At 40.7% G+C, this 21,819-nt stretch overlaps 1 protein-coding gene across 2 annotated transcripts in view; it reads right to left on the bottom strand.

The window, feature by feature from the left end:
• pdzrn4 (PDZ domain containing ring finger 4) overlaps positions 1-21,819 on the bottom strand; it is a 37,244-nt gene that overhangs the window by 13,139 nt on the left and 2,286 nt on the right. For both annotated transcript variants that reach the window (XM_034234288.1, XM_034234289.1), the window contains exons 2-3: positions 1,831-2,102; positions 973-1,075 (exon numbers count right to left, since the gene is read on the bottom strand). In XM_034234288.1, the coding sequence (XP_034090179.1) occupies positions 973-1,075; positions 1,831-2,102 (375 nt within the window). The remainder of the gene's footprint in view (positions 1-972; positions 1,076-1,830; positions 2,103-21,819) is intronic.

Raw genomic sequence — 21,819 nt, forward strand, 5'->3', positions numbered from 1 at the left:
ATTATGTATTTCCAGTCCTGTCAAACCAGACTGAAGTCTAAACATACATAAGACTCATTTAAAAGATACTATAGATGGCAACAGCCACAACTGAACGTAATGTATTATATCAGTACAAGGTCGTACCATTGCTCACCTAAACAAACTTGCTTGCTTTTCACCACATTTTAGCTTGAAGTGCCTGTGTGAAAAGTGGACACACATTTTTCTGAAGGACAGAGCATGATAACAGCCTGTGAACGAAACACACTGGGAATTCAACAGGGAGGCCCGACAGAGAGGGATCTTCTTTCTGTAAGGGTATATAAAGAATGGCTCCCGTCTTAAACCCAAGGTCTTTCTTATGCTGCGCGGAACAAACGTATATAGATGCAGCTTTCAGACATTTCTGTTTTATTATTCTTGTGGACATTTGTTCTTGTATTTTTGTGGGATTGTGAGAATAAAAGCATTATGGATATTCTTGAATCCTCTCCTGAGATAGCGTGTACACAACAGTGGTCCAACTGCCTTCAATCTACGTAGAAATAAAAAGCCATACATGTGTATTGTACAATAATTAAGCTGCGTGAATCATGGCTTATCACAGCATTGTCACCTATTTCATTATTGGTAAACTGATAATTCCACTATTGACACTATCAATACATCCTTTCCAACACCCCTCTAATGCTGGTCAAATGAAAGCATCAAAGGAAGGATAATGCATTGTCCAAAATGTAACTGGTTCCTCTCAGGAGAGCCTAACTCTGGTTGGTAAATTCCAATACAAATGATATTTAAAAGTTTGGACATTGTACACCTTCATTGGATATGACAGAAACATATTAAAGAATCATCCTCTGTGCACCATTACATTGCATACCAATGAAAATGTTTTTTTCTGGACTAAAGTTGTGCACAGATTGTCTGAAAGGCAAAAACATATCTCATTAAATTACTCTCAAACTGTAGAATAATGCAAAACCCTACCTCATACTCATAATCTTCAGTCCTCTCCACCTCTGCTGGGATATTGGACAGGTACTCTGGACATTCATAAAACTCATGCTCCATGGTGTGGATGGAATGACAACTATAGACAAAAACAAGAAAATACAGCTTTGTTAAAGATCATTTCAATGTTTGTTCATGTGTCTTGTGGTTAGTATCCATTACTTGAAATAAGACGATCATTTTCGAATGGCTTTGGTTGTGTAAATATTATGTTCACATCCAGTTGAAATAGCTTCTATGAGAAAAAAAACCCACTGACAGCAGACACGACATAAACGTAGTTATCTAATTTTGCAACAAATCTCTGAACAAGCAATGTAAACATCAACCAATCCCCCCATAAAAGCCATGACCTCTGTAAATTGTCACCATGATAACTGCCTCTCCATAATCTTCGACCCAGACTGGCAGATTTGTAGTTTTATCGGACAAATTGATTTAATCTACTAGCCTGCAAAGCCCTATAAATAGCCAATGAATGGACTTAGCGCCAGAATGCTCGCTCTATCAGCCCATTGGCTTTAATCACCCGGCAAAAGTGCCCATTAAAGAAAATGAATGTTGCACAAAGAAGCAATTATTGCGTGCGGGTTGGGCTCCGCATAATGATATCACATGGACAAAAGTACTTAGCTAGTCTAGGGGTTTCCACAGTGATACAACTAATCAATTACAACCATGAAATAAGAGAACACAAGAGAAGGGATGCTTGACGTTCATCTGGGGTGGAAAAAAACCTGATTCCAGTCAACAAAATATGGGGTAATAATTGTCCATGATATTTCAGGATGTACCAATAACCTTCTTGTCTTAAGAGTAAGTGTTTTCCCTCACCTGTCGGACAAAAGGAAAGGACAGATGTCAGGAACGGGCGGAGTCGCAGGCCGTAGCTTCGCCAGTGCCATAATGTGCTCGAAGGTGATGTCCGTTTGCGTGCACACATCCACCACACACCCATCCTGTTGCATGCAGTTGTGGTTATATGCAACAGCGGCCGTGGATCTTGTGGGTGTGTGACGGAGAACCTGGACAACGATGGGGTCTCGTCTGATGGCCTCCACCACTGCCTCCTCATGGTCAGCCTTGGAGAAGTTGCGCCCGTTCACCTGGGGGATAAGAAGAGGACAAATCATTAGGAAACGTTGTCCTCCTTCATGTAAAAGGAAGCAAACCATATTCTATAGAGATGGCAAAAGTACACACATCCTTTACTCAAGTAGAAGTACAGATACTCGTGTTGAAAAATACTCTGGTAAAAGTAGAAGTACTGACTAAACTTCTTTACTCAAGTACAAGTAAAGAAGTATGGACTTTGAAATGTAGTTCAGTGAAAAGTACCCATAACTAGCAGCTGTTTTAAAGAGTACCTGACCTCCCTTTATATTAATAGAACAATAATGTCATTGTTAGCTAATGAATGTTTCCATGCTGAACAACGGCAACATGACAACGTTTCAATTGGTCCCTCTTCTTTAGAGAAGACCAGGAAATGATGGATACACGGATCGTGTTCAAATCAATAGGCACGCAATGACTCTAAATAATAATGATCACGCCACCAAACACACATTCAGACTAAAGGAACCAGCTGTTTGGAAAATGTAAGAAGTAGAAAGTACAGGTATTTGAGTTCAACATGTAAGAAGTAGAAAGTACAGGTATTTGAGTTCAAAATGTAAGAAGTAGAAAGTACAGGTATTTGAGTTCAACATGTAAGAAGTAGAAAGTACAGGTATTTGTGTTCAACATGTGAGAAGTAGAAAGTACAGGTATTTGAGTTCAACATGTAAGAAGTAGAAAGTTCAGGGATTTGTGTTCAAAATGTAAGAAGTAGAAAGTACAGGTATTTGTGTTCAACATGTAAGAAGTAGAAAGTACAGGTATTTGTGTTCAACATGTAAGAAGTAGAAAGTACAGGTATTTGTGTTCAACATGTAAGAAGTAAGAGTAAATAGTTGTCAGAAAAATAAGTAGTGGAGTAAAATACTGATACCAGAACAATGTACTTAAGTACAGTAACTTCCCACCTCTGATAATCTATACCAACGTCTGAGTTATCTTGTCAGTGCCATTACATCTGATATACAAAGGAAACTACTCTAGAAAAAGTTAAAAGAGCACACATATTAAAGAACGTAGGACTTTTATTTTTGAAAACACTCATTTATCCAAGAATTACCTTTTTTAATCAAGCATGCTCTGACAGGGAGACATGCTCTTTTCAGAATCGACCTGTTTCACTTTCACACATGGGAGCCTCCCGGTACTTTTACATGTCTCCACAGTTAGGTGCTTAAAAGCTTCCAGTAAAGCAACTACAAGTGGAGAGCTTTTTCTAAAGGGCACTTTGTCAGTAAATCTTAGTGGAGGGTGCACATTGCATGTTCTCCTTGTTTTTATCCACACGGTTCACTTTTCCTGCAGGTTCTGACATTTTAACTGCCAACCAGCTACTCACAAATGTGCTTTTCTGACCTTTTTCCAAGAGACTGTTTAATGTAATGGATTGCAGCATTTGCTGACAGAGAAAAACTCTTTAATGAGGGCATTTTATCTCATTCTGTTTTGCACCATTATCTTTTGTCAAATAAATCTAACCAAAATCCATTATTTACATTGCATTCGTACCATTAAGCCCATTAGACAAGTGCAATATAAATAATACTGATTTAAGCAAATGAGCAGCAACGTGGGGAGGTGGAGGTAGACAGTGCTCCTTTGGGAATGTTAGTTTTTAGCAAGCAGGGCCTACTTAATTTTCAAGACTAGAAAAGGTTGTACCAAGTGGGAATCAGTGAAGAAGAGATGTCATACTGACAGCTGTCAATGTGAGAACACACACACCAAGCGTTTAAGTGGAACCCAATTAGTTTAACCTCTGTATGCCAAGGGTGTGAAGTTCATTTTCAGCCCGTTATATCCGGAAATTGATTGTTCGCATTGATTTCGGATGTCTAAGATTGTCAGAGTGTTTGTCAAGGGCTTAAAATGTGAACGCATATGCCTAATGTCAGCTTCATTATTGGGAGAACACATTTAGAAATATGAAGAGGAAGTGTCTCATATATTCTAGCCTTGTTGAAGGGCTTAGTAGCAGCAAACTGGATAACACGTTTACAGCATTGGTTTTCTTTTTTGCTATTAGTACAGGCCTTCTAGACCTTGCATGGCAGATGTTCCAAAGTGCCCATCAATCCCCATCAGCCGCCATATGCAGCTATGATAGCGATTAACCAATGGCTGCATCTAACCTGTGACTTTTCTTGTGTTTTCGACACATAAAAGTCCTCCTCCACACATCATCCGATGTCCGTGACAGAGAAATGATAGAGAAAGTTCCACAACCTTTTCGAATTGTAATGAGTTCCAGATGGACACATTAATCTCCAATCAGAGCGAGCGCTGTGGAAAGCAGGAAGTGATTGCGCAGCTACACCTGCCCGCGTGTTTACCTGCTGTTGTTCTTCTATTCAATCTGCCTGTTGATGAGCTAACTGGAGCCTGATTAATAGCCAGCAGATGTGACAAAGACTGGGGATAATGGCTCAGAACCTTAATGTGTTTACTTGTTTGTGCGCAACACACATTTCCTACATCATATACACTGCATTTAGAAAAAGCTATTTGGAAACTTAACTCACAACGAAGCAATAAAGAGGCACAGAAAAGTTAAAGAAGGCTATTTAAATCAAATTGAGGAGTGGATTAATCTGAATGGTTAATAGTCCACATCAATTCCACCTCATCCTATTTTGCAGTTGTCTCCATAACCTTACCCAACCATAACCATAATAAGTTGTACCCATAGGGCTTGTAGTAAAGATGTTCCCCTCCATCTTCACATATTTGAGTGGACAGATGCTACTTGCCATTTCTTTATCCACATTGAGACGTGTAGGTGTGCGGATCACATCAATATCAAACAGTAATTCCCTTTTGATTGCAAGTTTCCTTTCTCATTACTCATCTGTGCTTACGTATGTGACCAAGCTGACGGAGAGACAATTTCAAGTCATTACATCATCTGGTATAACACAGGAAAGCTCCACGAGAACACTAAAAATAGTATAGTTCACGTCGGTCTATGGGGACGGCTGAAATAAACCAACAATGCAGCTCAGCCTTCATATCCCTCTCAAGTTAAAGGTTACTATTGCCAATAAAAATGGTTCCCAGTAGCCCTAAACTAAAGCTTCTTGTCTGCGAACGCTCTTCTTTAAAGGTCGAGGTTCAAAGTGGTGAGAAACAGTTTTGGGGGGGGGCAGAATCGTATTGTCATATTGATATTCTGTACAAACTGTGAAGTCCACTGAGACAAATGTAACATTTGTGATATTGGGCTATATAAATAGACATTGATTGATTGAGAATATACTGTGTGTGTGTGTGTGTGTGTGTGTGTGTGTGTGTGTGTGTGTGTGTGTGTGTGTGTGTGTGTGTGTGTGTGTGTCCTCTTTATGTGTTCGGTAAGCTTAGTTTGTCATCATCGATCTACAGCCTTTACTGAATATTTCATTTGCTGGCTATCGGCCCATTGTATGTTTGCTACTACTCCTTGGTTGCTGCTTTCTCACATGTTAGCAAGCTTTTAATTGAACTATTCATATCTCAGACTGCATTGTAACTTTTATCCATGTATTTTTTCTTTTAATGTTTATTTTATTAGCTTTTCTTTTTAATGATTTTAAATGCCATTTTCTTAATCTCTTTCATTTTTTGTAAAGCACTTTGAATTGCCTTGTGTTGAAAAGTGCTATATAAATAAACTTGCCTTGCCTTGCCTTTAACTTCATATTGCTTTCTTGCTTTAGTTAATTACATTGGCGGTCTTTGTAGCCAATGTAATTAACTATTACTAAAAAACATTATTTTATATGGAAGACTCAGTTTGACCTAATAGGCTGATTTTGGCTTTGTAGGGCAAAAATATGGTGGACAACCTTAAAGGTAGGGTAGGTAAGAATGGAGAAACCGGCTTGAGTGCGCTAGAATTTGAAAGTACACAACCGAAAGAAATCTGCCCCTTCCTTCAGACTTCCTTACAGAGCCCCTCCTCCAACACACACGAACGCGCACATGACCAATGAGGGCACGAGATAAGTTTGTGCCCAGATGGAAGGCTGACAGGCAGGTAGGCCATCCAGTCACTTTAGCCGGGCCGGCTCAGATGATTGGTCGTGGTTTTCACAGCACTACGGCTTCCACAGATGAAATTCTTTTAATGTATTTATTGTCAAAGCATTTAATGTATTCATTGCTATCGGGATGTTAAGAGCATTCCATGGAATATATCAAAAAGTGTTTCTGAAGTGAATTACCTAATGTAGATCACGCTCACCTGTTGTATGTTCTTCTATTTCACTTCTTGACATCACTACATAGACTATTCAGGTCAACCAGATAGCAAACAGCTAGGCTCAACTACATTTTGCCACCTGTGATTTACCAATTCCATACATCATCGACTATGAGCGGTTACTATAAGCCCAAGGTGTGGAAATGGATGGTAGACTACTTGTGTTGGGACCTGGTTGAAAGTAGCACAGTGAAAGCCAATCACAGTCGGGCCTGAGGCTTTCAATATGCTCAAGAGAGGGCTCATGTCATCCTTCAAATGTGTCACAGGGTTGAATGAGATGGCAACAAAGATGGCTAAATGCTGTTTTCACTCTTGAATACAAACAAGAGCGAAAATGAAATCCGGAAGATAAGAGTTTGTTTGTTTCTATATGTGTATTATGTGTGTGTTATGTGCGTGTGTGTGTGTGTGAGAGAACGGATGTGTTTGCTACAAAGAGATAAGGGTGTGTGATGGAAACCACTCAACGTCACAGCTAAATCGGACAGATATGGCACACACACACACACACACACACACACACACACACACACACACACACACACACACACTTTACATCAACTCCCAAAACAGCTCTACAATGTGGTTGTTTGCATTATGTTCGACTATACAATGGCAGTTTTTCAGACTGAATAGGCTTACAATGGGCAACAAAACAATAAGCTGCCGAGAGACCCCAGTTCTATTCAAAAGCCACCTCGTCTGCCTCTGAAAAGACACAGCTCTCTTCCATAAACCCCCCAGATCATGATTTGTGTGAACTTCAGCTCAATAGACGTAAGATTACATTGAAATTGGCATAACGTGATGTGTGAGGAAACGCAGGTGGCTCGCACCAATAATCTGTCAAATCTCATTTCTCTTCCTCCTTCAGCTGCATTGAGATGGTTCAGGAGGAGGCTCTCATGTGACAAGGGCTCACGGTCATACATGTCTCATTTCAATAATAAAAGTCTCTGACGTGCAATATCACCCAGCGCAGCCGAGGCAAAGACGATGATGGTTTCATACATTTGAGTATTTGAGTGGCAGGCTGTGCGACCGGTGGGTCATGCTCGGTCAACCGAATCACGATGACCCTTACCTTGTGCGGGATGAGAATACTGTGATGCTTTCGATGCCTGTGGCAAAACGCAGGGTGATGGGGATGAAATAATAATTGTTTTGCCCCCCTTCTTCTATTACTTCACAAATAATTATATCTGATATGAGCTTTACTTCAAGTGTAATATTATTTCATTGATCTAAACCAGGGGTTCTCAAAGTTTTGATGAGTGAGGGCCAATTTAGGTACCCAATATTGGATTGAGGGCCGCCCAAGAAAAAACGGAACACAAAATAATTCCAAAACAAATCCTTTCTTTATTTTACTAACCAATTATACATACAGTATACATTAAGAACTTGCAGAGGACACAACGTTGGATTATCTACAGACAGTGACTAGCTAAAATCGCTAGCTAACTCCCGTTTCTGATTCTGATAACTTACAACAGATTTTCCGCTTAACCGCAACTCGCGAGATGCCTAGTTGCCATGCAACCAGTAGTCTAGCAAACTTTCCACAAGCTGTCATTCATAATTTAGGAATGACAACCCAGGGGGCGCAGTTTTACCATTCTTAAATTCCATTCTAATTCTTACTAGATACGAACCATGGAGGATTAAAATATAACGCATGCATTTCAGCGTGTCACATCGCGGGCCTCCAGAAACATTTCTGATGGCCGCCATTGGCCCGCGGGCCGCACTTTGAGAACCCCTGATCTAAACTATTTAAAAAAGATAATTTATAGGTTTTGGGAGAAATTAAGCTAGCTAATTTGGTTAGCAAGTTGCTTTTTATGCTATATAGTTCCCTTATAACTGGCTAGTCAGGTGCTAAATCAGGAGGCTTACTTGTGTGTTTACTTTTTGTTGGACTCAGAGATAAGTTCTAAAAACTAAAACAAAAATTCATTACGCAAGAGTATGCGTTTCTCTAGGTGGCTAGTGCAACGTTAGCGCTCCTTCGGTTAGCTAATTTATAATTTCTCTTTGTAACAAAACTGTTGTCAAGGTGTTGGTAAATTACATCCTGTTTTTTCAAATAGTAGACATCAGTGAGGTTTAGTTTCCTTGAGACTTTTAATATGTGCTCAGCACTCAGAAAGTGAAAGAACCCCTCTGATAACCCATCTCACTTCCTGTCCAATTACAGCACCTGTCATTTCAAAGGATATAGAGAACCCAATTGCTTTGTGTAAGATGTGACCGCCAGTGGCTAAAGTATATAATTCACCACAATTATAGCCAATTTACAAGTTGAATATGATTACTCTGTGGGGTAAATGGCTGCTGTTATGCTGTAATGTGATACATTTGAGCCAGGGGAGACACATTTTGAGGCGCAAGGATGGTTCATCACTTCCTCATTGCATACATTTAAGTCAAAATGCCACATTTTAACCTCACCTAACTGTGCCTTTTCTTCAGGAATAAAAACAAACCCTGACTCAACTTTAAAAGTTTGGGAGATTTCACCTCTGTTTTGCATATTTAGCCTAGCTTCCCAATCAGAAACTGTTCACTATGCATTGTAACGCTCTGCTGTTTTACATTTCTGTATCACGCCAATTAATCAAAGTGACAAGGTATTTAATGAGGGGCAATTAGAGTGTTAACCAAAATGCAAATAAGATGGAGATCGAGCGTGGAAGCGAGTGCGAGAGATGTGTGTTTGTGTTGCTAGTAGTAGTAGCGGCTTTGGCTTGCATACGTGTGTTTGTGAGTGTGTGGTGAGCTGTGGCATTGGGTTCAAGGAGATTTCGCTCAGTGCTCTTTTTAGGTCCCTTATTTACCAGATAGAGTTCAGTGTTTATGTGCTCGCCTGCATCCACGATTGCTTCGCCTACGAGTGTCTTTACAAGTTGTAATGAGTGTCCTTCACAGTTTTTCACAGACATGGGCTCCGGCACAACAGGCAAAAACAACCAATTAGTTTTGCATGGAGGAAGGCCGCATGACAACATGAAACGTGGATTAAATAGCTGCTGTCGGTACCGATGTTAAGTAGCCCGCTCAGGTCAATCCCTTGTACATCACACAGTATCTGTGTGCGGTAGATTAGACTGTGTTTTCTCCTGGAATCGCTCTTCACAGTGCTGGCTTGTTTTAGGTTTTTAGATCTGAGCTTCAGAGGAAGCCTTAAAAATGTATGAACCTTTACCAATAGAGTCTTCAAATGAATTGTCTCACAGCAACAGCAGAGAACAGAGCTTCTCAAATGTCCCTGTTGAAGCATATCTGCTAAAAGTAACAGGATGTTGTACTGTCCTTCAACTGGTTATCCTGCATTTAAGCCCTTCATCACGAAGCATCTGCACTGCTGAAGCGTCCTTCAACAAGATCGGCTTTGATCATAAGCTGTCACCTTCCAATGAAGGGCCAAAACAAAAATATTTTGTATCTAGCCAGAACTTGAATTCAACGATCACTTCAATAATTCAATATCTCAATACTTCAACCTCCATATGTCCTTGGGCAGGGTTTTCAGTTTCTACATTTTTACAAGCTGTCACATGTGTGTATGTATTGGACAATCACCGAACTACAAAAATGAATTAGGTACAAAGTTATCTGTTAGAAGAGAATGTAACACTTTCTTATTTTATATTATTGAAATGGTACAAAGACCAACAGAAGGATAAGTCAGTCGGTCAATAAACCATTAAATGTAATTATTAGAAAATAAACACACATTTTATGCAATGATGCAATTCAAATCTAATTTGCTGTTGATCTGCAGATGATTTATGGCAGTAGGTGCATGGATATTGTCTTGAGTAAATTACTTATTATACCCTTCATTCTCTATTCTGTGGTTTGCCTTTCTTTGTCTTACTGTCATACTGGGCTTATTTCTGCTTCTGACTGTCATTATCCCTATAAATCAGCCAATCTATTTACATTTCAGTGGTTTAAAACACTATATTGTCACAGCACTCTAAAAACAGACTGCTTTCTCATTCAACCTATGTGTTTTGTGTGTCTCAGGGGTGCTCTCTGCTCCAGCTCTTCACATGTCTCTCTTCCCCACCCCAGCGTGACAACAGCAGTGGTAGAAACAGGCTGGCAGACATCAGAGACCGTTGACTTGTGACTGTCATTCCAAGCAGCCATTTCTGATGTAAGTGGGTGAAATCAAAGGTTATCATCCGTCAGTGAACGCATTGAGAACCATCTCATTTCCTGCTCTTTGTACCACTTCCACATGCAAGGCGGGCTTCCTTTCAATTAGGTTTCATACAGATACTCCCCACTGGTAAAACCTTGAAATTAAACATTTGTCTTGTATTCTGCTTTTCGGAATTACAATATGAGTATTTACTTTTATTCACAAGGCAATCATTTGCTACTATGTGATATGGAGACTGGTAAGGGAAACCTCCCATCATGAACATGAAGTCCAATTAAAATATTCTTTATACGACCAGAAGAACCAATGGCAAAAGTCAAGAGGTTTTCTTCGCCATGCATGGTTTCATCCACAATCTCATACAACATCTACTTCAGCCTGGCAGTTTTCTTCATTTTCTTTCATGAAATGACAAATGCCTTCTGCTTGGCGCACTCATACATCATGGCAGGGCCAATGTGTCTGTGTTTAACTAATAGGCTCTGTGTCCTCAAGCAGCCGCGGATGGCACGGGTTATGACAAACTGCATCAACAAGACATTCATTACCCTCAACATCCTAGCAACCAAATCACAATTACCCGATCCACGAGTGAACATCCAGCCCCGCTGCCACGCTCCTATTCCTCGCACACCATGTCGGCGATGCATAAATTAGCCTTCTTTTGTCACATTGGGGGGTTGGCCAGTTTGAGAATTAGTTTGTTTTTCTTGTGATGATCAAGGGTGCGCTGATAGCAGACGACTGCAAAACTCCTTTGCTGACAAATCTTTTTATATTCAATCTCTGTGCATCTGTACATGAATTATGTTTTGTGTGTACATTGTGAGTGCCAATGACTGACTAATGTACTTGGCCTGTGCTGCGCCAGGACTCTATTGTTGCGCAGTGTCCTCCCTACAGTCATTAGATTGCCATTAATCTCTCATCTGCAATTAAAACAGCAGCCACTGAGCTGGGCTGAACAATACAGAGGCCCTTCCTCCAACCCCTGGACACATACTAGCAATGAGTTTGAATTAGGCTCTCGGGGGTCACCGATTAGACCCACATTACAGTTCACAGCTGAACATACATTCTCCATCCAAGCATTATTCCTGTACTGTATTTAGATTATAAAACAAAACTTGGGATATTCTTAATGTCAACAAAACCAATGATGGATCCTACTAAAATGTGAAGTACACCTTAATTTTCCTCTGTGTTATAAGATGTTTGCCAAAAATAACTCAAAAAAAACATATCAATTAGCCACTAAGTGACCCATTTCTTCATAACCACCTGTGCCCAGAACCTGTTGTTGTTTCTTTGTCAATCCAAAATATTTCAAGTGAAATCAAAGCCTACCAGAGCAGACACTATAACATCGTGTTTAACAAGAGCCATAAAAGTTCAAGCACATGCAAGCACCAGGGAGGAAACAGACAGAGATCTAAATGCTTGAAGCATTTTGTAGACTCATTGCCACATTTTTGTTTTCCTTCTTTGAATTAAGCCGGATTCCAAAGGGAAAGTCTTTGGAAAGTTATTCAGTATTGAGTTATTTACACCATTAATCACTGAGATAAGGGTTAATATTAAATTCAGAAAAAGGGGGCATCCGTTTTGGTTCAAGGCAAAAAGAGCGAGCTCCGGATGCAGGGGCATAATTAGCAAAACATGCTAAAGTTTCGAAAGTGAAAACATGTTACTGTGGAGCAGGGAAAAAAAGATTGATATGCTGCTTTGTGCATAAAATTATGTTTTTTAAAGAAGCCTGGAGTGGAAACTCTGCTTTTTTCCTCCTTTACCCAAACCGTTGCCTTTTTCCTTTTAAAGTGATGCATGTTTATGTTCACTGGAAGAACTTAAGCCATTAGCATTATTCATAATGTGAAGCTTTCCCAGTCATCACCTTTCCCTTTGGTGGAGAAGAAAAACGATCTCACACTCCACTAACTGTGCGTGCAGAGAAGAGCTCATCCTGCAATGAAAAATACCTTCATTCAATTGCATGGTTGAATTGTAAGATGGAAGACACACTATGGTGCAATTTACCCCTGATTACCCGCTTCAATCAAGACTCAAACTATATTCACAGTATCAGGAAGTCTAGAATATGAGTGAATGGCTAATCACATCCGCCACCAACGTATTATCAGTGGGATGATGATTAGTGACTGCGTTTGGGTAATTTTCAGTCTGTATCACAGATTGACTCTAAATCAAACCACCGTTACTCAAATTCTCAATTACTCCAATTCAGAAAAAATTATTATGGAAGAAAAGTAACCTTAGGGTCAGACAAAGAATATACTGTGTGATTAAGGTTTTGTGAAGGGTTACGGCCCGTCCACACGGCGGTGTGCGTCAACGCTTCTGCCCATTCACTTTGAATGGGGTGACGTCACACTTTGCCGAACTGCATTGTGGGAGCTTCACTTCGCTTTGTTCGCTTCAAAAGTTGAGCAATGTTCAACTTTTGAAGCTTCGACGGAAGCGTCAGCCAATCAAATCATATGCCAGTTCAAGCTCTAGCCAATCAAACCGCGTGCTTGTGTGTCCGGGCGGGAGATTCATGTGATTGGTTGTTGGTCGAGTTCAGACACGCCCGCCGGCAAGCTTCAACGCACGCCGCCGTGTGGACGCTGCGTTAGGGTTAGGGTTATGCACATAGACAAGAGTTTTCAGACGAGGGTACAAGCTTATCCCCGCCCCTTCCTGTACTGATGCAGAATCATCCTATAGGAAAATACCTCTTAAGACTACTAAACTAGAGCAATCTTTTCACATTTGGACAACCCAAAGAGTAAAACAAACACTGAATCATGGGAAAAACAAAAGCATTGGTTGTGTGTTTAAATACCTTAACTTAAAGCAAAGGTGGAACAATATTTTGGAGACAAAATGGAGGACAATAAAATGTTGATCGGTTCTTATTTTAAACCTACAGTCAATGTGGGCAACCTTGAACCAACCACATCCTTTCCTATGCTCTGACAAGACAATCTCCAAGGTCCACTTACTCACTTATTTTGACGTTAGAACCCTGAACTGTCAAGCTAAACTTGAGTTAACAATAACAACAAGAAGTTATAAAAGTGCCTGAAATGATGGATGTTCAAATGTCTGTAACAAATAGTAGAAGCTTTTGAATGTTGAAGACTTGAAAGCTCTAGAGACAAAATGTTGCCTTCAGTGTATATTGTTTGTTAAAGTCTACACCTGTCTAAACTTTAACCATAGCTTTGGCAGATGTGAAAACATTCATACGAGTCAGTCAATAGCAAGACAATCAATGTCATTTTCCCCAAACGGCCATCAGATCAGGGCGAACATATTGGTCCAATCGGTCGGACTCAATTCGGAAGGCAACTTGTTTTGTCACATATTTGTTTTTAAGCTTCGTTGCAGAAAGTCTTTTCTTACTTCTTTCATTAGGGCAAAAGAATGAACACAGTGTTGGATTGTTCTTTTGGGTTTTTCTTTTTACTGAAATACATTTCTCTGGAGGAATTTTGGCTTGAACAACTCTTAACCAGTGGCGAACCGTGTCTATCACAACTGGAGCTTCTGTAGACACACACACACCCCGCCGCCACCGCCCCCCTGTCAGTCTTTTCACTGAATTGTCGTCTTGAAAAGGGTACCCACAACAATTCCTCAACAACTTCATCTTCGCCTGTTGCACTTGTCATTTCAACGTTAAAAACTATAAAACGGCATGAACTGCTTCGTCGCATTCATCTAGATCAGGGATGGGCAAATGGCGGCCCCCACCTCCTCTTTTTGCGGCCCTCAGATTAATTTATAAACAACGTAATTAATAACTTGTAGTAGCCTACTGATACCGTCCACTAGACTCCTAGTTACGTCGCGAGCTGCGTACATGATTTCAAATACCGCAAAATAATCTGTGACGCATTTGTGTGTATTGTGTTTGTTTCCTGGGGAAACCCTCACAAGAAACACCGGCTGTTGTTATGCCTGCTGTGACGTTAAGTTGCCTCTTGTAATTATGCCTTTACAAGCTTAAAAGTTGTATTTATCATCTGAATTTGGCGAAACAAGTTTATCTTAAAACCAAGACTTTGTTTATTTGAAATCAGATGAAAACAAACTGTCACGGACCCAGCCGTGTTATCTATGATTACTACGCTTTCATTCATAATTTCAGTGCAGAGACTGGCTACAAGTGTTTTAGGTTCAAGTTAGACAACTAATGTCTGGGTTAGTGTTCGTGACTTCATGTGTATGTCATCTTAATAGTTAATCTCAATGCACACACATTTTCCGTGCTTTCCAATAGTTTAAAATACTTTTATTCCACTGTTTAATAACCTGTTCAATACAAACATGCCACTTGCAAAAATTAAATAACATTTCTGTGAACTGATATTTGTTTAGTGAGCTTATTAGAGGATGTTCCCATTTGTGGGGGATGTTCCCTTTGATTGTAAAATGTCAATGAAGATGTCAGACTTAGTATATTTGTTAATAATTACATACAACACATGGAATTTGTGTGTGTGTGTGTTCCAAGTGAATCTGCGGCCCCCTGGTGGCCAGTACATCAAAGTTGCCCATCCCTGATCTAGATCCTCTGTCTCGAGCCAGTTAACTAGCGGGCCTTCTAGAATACCCTGGAACCGAGGGAAACTCTGAAAGAATACGCCCATTGGCTACAAATCAATATATGATTGGTTGATTGGTTGACATCAGGACAGCAGAACACTTACACACCTTCCGGCGCAGACTGAAAACTCATCTCTTTCGACTCCACCTTGAGCGATAGAATTATTAACAAAGCACTTATATACTAATAAAGGACTGGCTTATCTAAAGCCAGTTGAGTAGCACTTGAAATGTTTGGCTCTATGAAACCTGATGTACTTATATGATTCTGTTTTCTTCAAGGTTGTGTCTTCCTGGTCGAATGCACTTATTGTAAGTCGCTTTGGATAAAAGCGTCAGCTAAATGCAATGTAATGTAATGTAATGTTGATCAAACTGTCAGTCCAAACGTACGCTCTCATTCAGTGCAACGGCCAGGGCATTCGATCAAGGATGTAGAATACCTTGTTGAAGGATATTCTACCCAGAGACCCAGAACAAGATCTGATTGGTTGCTTTCTTTTCTAACACAAAACCACTGAAATGCGTAGTGCATGGTCCGAGAAGGACAAACAAATCAACGTAACACTAATATTACAGATCAACAACACAGATACGATTCTCATTTATTCATTTTATATACATTTTATTTATATAATTAAATCGATTTTTTGTTTGTTTTATCTGAGTGTTCCAGGGTATTCTCTGAATACCTTGAAGGCCCTGACGGTTCGCCACTGCTCTTGACATGTAGTGAATTTATTTGGACTTGGTGCTTTGGGGAAAACACTCAACACACCAAGACTGGTACAAGAGAAAAGAAGCGGTCTTCACAATCTTCTTAAGATATTCATTTGCCATGTTGCTTGTTGTTGTGTGAGTTACCTGCTGTGATATGTAGACATTACAGTCATAACTTACATCCAACACCTTACAAGATCTAAGTAAACCGCACCACAGATGAGACAATCTAATAGCTTTCCTCAAACCAACAACAACAAAGAGAGCTTTCTCAATCCTGAGGGCTTGGTTACAACCTTTGCTAAATGTAATCATCCCCCCTACTATGCAGATGGTTTAGTGTCATTCTATCTGTAACTGGACTCGATTCCAAGCTCTGAGTGGGCCTAATGACTCCAAAACCCAAGTTGGTTAAGTGGGAATTCAAAACCATCGCCCTGCTGTAACCTAATCTCCCTTTGGACCACCTGGACCCAGCATCCACCCTGTGGGTTCAGGGCACACTTGGCAGTGGCAGTGCAACAGTGCATTAGCATTTTGAAGCATTTAGTTAACAGCCTTATCAGAACGCATACAAATGTTACGCTTTGACAATATGTCATAGAGCAGATGTCTCGGTGGCTGTCTGAGCAAAACATCATCAATGCAACAGCTGTATCAAAAACCCTGTCTCCCCCTCGTGTGATGGGGACATTCTTGGCAAAGAAGAGAGAAAGCAGCAAGGTTTTCTTTTTATAGTTTAACGCACGTTCAGTCTCAGATGAGAACTGCACCTTCACTGGCAAAGATCTCAAACAAATATCTGCCGGAGAGAAAATGTATGCTAATTTTTAGGTTGTTAGAGGTTTTTATGTCTCAGAAGTAGTGTTTTAGCATTTTTCCCCCTGAAACAGCTAAATATCTGGGGGAAAGTTCTGTGCATGGCACATTTTTCTAGCAACAACATATCCATAACTGCTCCAGATGGTTCTCAGTAACATCTGTCTAACCTGACAAAACATAGCCTGCAGCATGTGCCATAAGGTGCATTATTGGGTTAATCCGGCACAAGGTTGGCTTCAGACTGTATAACAATCACTGGCTTAGAGCACACACACAGAAGCTGGACAAAGTGACTGTCTCCCTCCTAAACATGACCGACAGACTGTCTCTGAGTCCTCCATCTCTATATTTATTTTAGGGATCATTTGAGGCACCTCAGAGGGCGGGGTCACGCCAAAGTGTATTAATGAGTCAGATAGACAGACAGCAAGCAGCAAGACACACAGGGGCAGTCGGATGGAACGGACTTGAAACTGTGTTTGGCGACTGATAAGTGACAGCAGGAGGAGGGGGGGAGAGACTATGGGAAAGGGGCAAGGTTAAGAGGGATAATGGGGGGATTTAAAGGATTTATTGATGTCTCCTTTTTTACCGCTCTACTTCTCTCATCTCGTTCTTTACTACGGCACAATCTTCCCATTATTTTCTTTCTTTGTGACACCTTTTTCCCTCATCTACCTTTCCATTTTCCCCCATCCTTCCCTACCTCCTATCATCTTGGCCAGGCCACTTGGCCGGTTGGTGAGTATGGTAATCAGCTAGAGGCTGATAACAACTGATAAGTCCTCTTGTCAGGCGCTGAGAGCTTGAATGACATTTTTACACACTCGTAAAATAGAAAAACACGCCGTAAAGCTGATAAATGGACAGACCCTGTGAGATGTTCCTTCTGTGTGCTATATGAATGTACACAGGGTGTGCAAATAGCCATATCTGCCACTGGACAATGCCATGTAGTTGTGTGTACATGCATCATGCTAGTGGGAGGCAGGAGGGGGGGTGAGGAGTGTCACTCTGCCCACAGAAAGTGCTTTCATCCTGGGCTTATCAGAGCCAACGCAGGGGGAGATCGTTGGCTGGTGGAGCGAAACGGCGATTGTTGCTGCTCCCCGCTACACCCGCTTTTTTTTTTTCTTGACTTGGTGATTCACCACCCACACATGCATTCAGCAAGAAAGTGGTGTGGACATCAATTTACAGAAGTCACCCACTGCAAGGAATCACACACACATTTAACAATTCATTTACAGTAAGATCAATAACGTTACCAATGGTTTCCATATTTCTTATAGCCAGCATACACACACACAACTACACAAAGGTTTCCTCTTTTAACTATCGCATTAACCCGTCACCTATTTCCTGTTTCCAATTTTGGCCGATCACAAGAATACTCGCTGCCCACATCAGCGAAACAGGGGCATATGCACCTATAAATCATGTGCCATGCTGCGCTCCAACGAGCAACTATAACCATGATGGAAGACACCAGAGGACCTTAGTTCAACAGCTGGGTTCATTTGCATAACACTAACATTTTACGGGGGGGGGAATTCTTACTTAAAGTTTATAATTTAGTAACTCTAAGCTGTGATCGTTTTTTCTTTTTTGTGGTTGATTTATATGAAACAAGACAGATCACATGAGTGAAGATGTAAGTTATGAGAAATATGTTCCAGTTTCTGACAGGCACTACAAAACTGCCGCTCAAAATCACACAATCCAAGCGCCAGTGTATGAAAGAAGAGAGACTTGTCAAGGGGAATTACAATCACAGGTGGAAAGGTCAAACTCACTGATCCTCACAGACAGGAAGACAAGCTCGGGCCGAAAAATGGAATGGTCACTTTATTCTTTACTTTCGGAAACAGCTCAAAATCTCAGCAGAGAGAGAGAGAAGTGTTGTGAATCTGATAAGTGAGCAGCTTGAATCAGGTAGCACCTCCCTTCATACCCTGATTGTCATTTGAAGCACATTTTATAAACCAAAAACCTGGGAGCAGAAGATTATGTTCATCAACATCTCAGACTTCTGTCCTGCATCTCATTTATGGATCTTATCATATTTTGCAGAGCACTTTGGAGATGTTTCCATAACCACTTCCTCATGCTATACAGTACACATCTCAGGCCATCCTGCTCTCGAAAAATAAATAGCATCTTTCAGAGGGATTTGTAGATAAGGTTTGTTTTTTGGACGCAGAAATACATTTGTTATCATTGATGGTGGACCACTTCCTGTGTCCTGTTCACTTATTCTGATTTATGCTCGTAGTAAGGTAACAAACGTACCTATATTAAACCAAATGTACTTAACATAACCAAGTAATGTTGTTTTTATTCAATTTACAACATCAACCACATGTTTAACCATCATTTGAGAGAAACTAAACTTTACCACCTATGGTCAGAAATACAGGTAAATTGTATTGTAAGGTCATTTACATAGGAAAGAGGGTTTTTTCAAAGTAACCGGTATTGTATTCCTTCTTATTCCATTGCAATGTAAACACTGTTATATATTTTTATTATTTTTAATATTTTCTAGTTCTCTACCTGTGTTTTTAATTCTTGTTTTACTTGTATGTATGCACCACGACACCAAGTCAAATCCCTGGTACGTGCAAACCTACCTGGTAATAAACCTGTTTCTGATTCTGATCACCAATGTATTCCACATCCCTCTAGGACCGGTAGCCATATGGAGGTGACGGCTGTGAGGGTCTGACTGCAGCTTCCCCTGCTCTGTGTGGCTCTCTCTGGCCACCATAGGAGGTGGGATGTAGAGGTGACTGTCTAGCCCCCTCCATGCTGTCTACCAGGCTGGACATGTGGCACAGCATCTGTCTCCGGAGGACAGACCCACACCCTGTTTCTGCCTGGGTCACAACCATATCTTATTAACAATAAGGGTGAACAAATGGTTCGAATCAGACTAAAAGTAATATCCTTTTAAATATGGTACATATCAAATACATGCATGTTTTGTCTTTTTAATGAAGATCAATATGATCATTCACCCGTTTATTATCAATTCCTTGTGCATGGGTTGTAAAAATTAGATTCCCAGTAACAATGAAAACGTGCAAAAGTTGGAAGATTGCTGGTTATACATTAATAAAGGGTTTGATTTTGATTTGACAACATCCAATAGCTGAAGCCACACTATGAAATGAACCAGATCTAACTTAAATGCCTTAAATTGCTATGTTTAGTTTCAAATATTTGAATCAGGAACACTACATTAATATTTACAGTAGCAGAGATGAAGGAGAGGTTTATACATAGAGAAGTACTCTAAAAGTGGCTTTTTTGTGTGTGATACAATAGGGCTGACTTTGGTACAACTAAAAGGACAAAACACTAGTGTCCACTGAGGCTCTGTAGGACAGAGGCCGTGGGACAATTTGACACAGCCACAAGCAAAATAAATGTAATGGCAATTTCTGCAGCCAGAATAAACCCCCCGCGGTGCAAGCACACACACACACGAAATGTTGAATGTAAATTGTACGACAAGAGTCATAAATCTCTCAGCAGCCACTGGGCAGTAGGGGTCGGGCAGCCAGCGGTCCTGTCAGGTGCAGCTGTGTGAACAGAGATAGCCGCTGTAGAGTTGGGGACACTGAGGCAGGCCTGCAGGCTCAACACTGGAATTGGCATCTGAAATGCTCTATTAGTTCTACAAATGGACCATGATGCTCGCTGGACATTTTGAGGGGGAACTCATTAACATAATGTCCAAAATAGAAAGAAATCACCCTAAATGCCTCGTCACACCTGCATTTATTTTCAAAATGTTTGGTTAGTGAAGCTTGGTGATAGTCAAGCTGAAGTCAGGAAATCAGAGCTGGGAATGACTTCACATCAGAGTTGAACTGAGTTTGTAGCAGGACAGGGGATAATAAAACAAAAAATAAAGAAAATACAGCAACATTCCTTCCCTGATCTTAAAGGGGGAGTGGCTAAACGAGCCACACCTGAGAGCTGGAGGACGCTAATCAAGACAATGAGTCACACCTTTGAGCTGTAGAGGAAAATCAGATCTGCTCAACTGCAGAAAGAGAAAAGACTGATCAAGCTATTGAACCCAGTTGGATTTGTTGGGACTTTTTCTGATCAACCAGGCTGTTTTCGAGTGTCACTGAACCGAGAGCTGGTGGTGAAACAATCACCTTTAACACCATCTGTTAACCTGCTTTTTCTGTGATCTTCCCTGGCCTGCTTGGACCCTCAGAAGTTTTCTCTGCCTCTTTACACAATTCTCACCCTTCCTATGCAAACAATATCAAACTGTTATTCTCACATTTGTCTAGGCTTTAGAAACATCCATGGTCAGAATTCATTGAACAATAAACAATCACATCAAGTACTGTTTCTAGGATAAACAAAATAATTATCCCAACAGTTCGTCCAAGAGCTCCAGAAAGTGCCACTGCCACCTGTTCTATCCCTGCTTTAGCTACAGTATATCAGCATCCTTTGCTTTTCCACTGGTTTAATGAGCAGGTGGTGTCCTAGTGTGTAGCACTGTTGGAAGTACAACAGTACAAAAACACTTTTAGAGTCTGTAGTGTTGTGTGTGCGCCAAAAAAAAATCAAAGAGGAGAGAAACAGATTGCTGAGAGGGAGAGCGCCAGAGCGGGAGGAAGACTAATGAAGGTTATAGAGAAGGAGAAAGTATGTAAAACGATGGGAGAAGAAATGAGTCTGGGTTTATAAAAGAGACATGAGACAGAGGGATGGTTGAAGAGTCTCTCTGGATTTGCTGAATCCCCTCCGCCTCAAGTTTCAGGACAGAGTCACACTGACACACTTACTGCCTGGTGCGCTCTCTTTTCTTTCTATTTCTTCCTCTCACACTGGTAATGAGAACCGTAGGAGTTCGCCAACTGTCACATGCACACAGCAGTGTATTTAACAGCAGACAGAGTGCTTACCTGCTAACCTACCCAAACTAAACCAGGGTTTCGCCCAAAAATGTAGTGATTTACAGTATGGGCATTTTGTTTCTTAAAGGAAACAGACAGTCAAAACAGATTGGATCCCCTCTACATGAATAATACAAACCCTACACACACAAAGATGAGTATTTTTGGACATCTGCCACAGTGCTATACCTACAGTGTGA

The sequence above is a fragment of the Gymnodraco acuticeps genome, unplaced genomic scaffold, assembly GCF_902827175.1.
Source record: "Gymnodraco acuticeps unplaced genomic scaffold, fGymAcu1.1, whole genome shotgun sequence".
NCBI classification, from domain to species: Eukaryota; Metazoa; Chordata; class Actinopteri; order Perciformes; family Bathydraconidae; genus Gymnodraco; species Gymnodraco acuticeps.